The 1390-nt window shown below is 36.7% G+C and overlaps 1 protein-coding gene across 3 annotated transcripts in view; it reads left to right on the top strand.

Annotated features, from left to right (window-relative positions):
* The window catches only part of CLCN3 (chloride voltage-gated channel 3), a 54004-nt gene that overhangs the window by 3893 nt on the left and 48721 nt on the right, over positions 1-1390 (top strand). For all 3 annotated transcript variants that reach the window (XM_023514875.1, XM_012806984.2, XM_023514874.1), the window contains exon 2: positions 1168-1343. In XM_023514875.1, coding sequence (XP_023370643.1) covers positions 1184-1343 — 160 coding nt within the window. In that variant the 5' untranslated portion in view covers positions 1168-1183. The remainder of the gene's footprint in view (positions 1-1167; positions 1344-1390) is intronic.

Raw genomic sequence — 1390 nt, 5'->3', positions numbered from 1 at the left:
TTCAGCACTAGTACATTACTTTTATTATTTACCTTTAATTTTCTATGTGTACCTACTGTGACATATCTAGTAAATCTTGTTTTACAAGGCTTACGGGTTTGACTGCTTTTATGATTATATCTTTCAAGTTAAGTATATTAGTAATGTCATCACACTTAAATTGAACTCTTATTATCATTGGCCAATGTTTGACCATAGGATCTGAAGATTTAGATTTTAAAATGATGAAAGGAGAATGAAAACATTTAAAAATATTTTTTAATTACAGTATTTGTTTTTTAAATTGGGTAGTACTTGAACCACGTAAAGTATTCAAAAGGGATAGTCTGTCTTTCACAATTTGTACTGAAGCTGTATTTGTCTTCCCTTTAACCCACTTTCTTGGGAATCCCTCCAGATACGTCTGTGTGTACAGGAACAATTGTGCACTGTATGTCTTCCTTTGCTACCCCCCCTTTTAGCATACTATAAATATTTCTTTGTACTTTATACTTTTAAACTTAATAATTCATCTTAGAGATTGTTTTATACTATTACCTGAAGAAATTCTTCATTTGTACAGCTATATGAGAACAAAATTATTAAATCACCCCATTATACTTAACATAATAGAGATAGCTAGCATTAAAGTAAATGAGTGTAATTTTTTGTTGAACATGGAGATCAACTTTCTTTATGTAAAACTAGATGATTTTCATTAATTATATGTTTGAAAAATGTTAAGACCTGGGCGGTGCCTGTGGCTCAGTGGGTAGGGCACCGGCCCCATATACCAAGGGTGACGGGTTGGTATATCCTAAAAATTTATGATTCCTAATTTCAGGAGCAAGAGGGTGAGAAAGTCAGCAAGATGGACTGGCTAAGAAACTATAATGATAAGCTCAGTTGTTCACAGCCTTGAAACACCAGGGAAATTAGGAATCATAAATTTTTAGGATTGCCAACCTGCCAAATTGCAACAAAAAAATAGCTGGGCATGGTGGCAGGCGCCTATAGTCTCAGCCACTTGGGAGGCTGAGGCAAGAGAATCACCCTAGCCCAGGAGTTGGAGGTTGCTGTGAGCTGTGACATTACGGCACTCTACGAAGGGGGATAATATGAGACTGTTTCTCTGGAAAAGAAAAAGAAAAGAAAAATGTTAAAACCACTCCCCCCTTGTTTTCCCAGGTAATCAGACAGCTAAATGGAGTCTGAGCAGCTATTTCACAGAGGCTACTACAGAAATAGCTACAATAGCATAACCAGCGCAAGCAGCGATGAAGAGCTGCTAGATGGAGCAGGTGTCATTATGGACTTTCAGACCTCTGAGGATGACAATTTGTTAGATGGTGACGCAGTAGTAGGTAAGTTTTTTTTTGTTTGTTTGTTTTTTGAGACGGAGCCTCAAGCT

This window comes from Otolemur garnettii, unplaced genomic scaffold (genome assembly GCF_000181295.1).
Source record: "Otolemur garnettii isolate 467f Iridium unplaced genomic scaffold, OtoGar3 scaffold00061, whole genome shotgun sequence".
Classification (NCBI taxonomy): Eukaryota; Metazoa; Chordata; class Mammalia; order Primates; family Galagidae; genus Otolemur; species Otolemur garnettii.
Note: the sequence above shows the minus strand (reverse complement) of the source record. Positions and strands in the feature narration are given on the sequence as shown.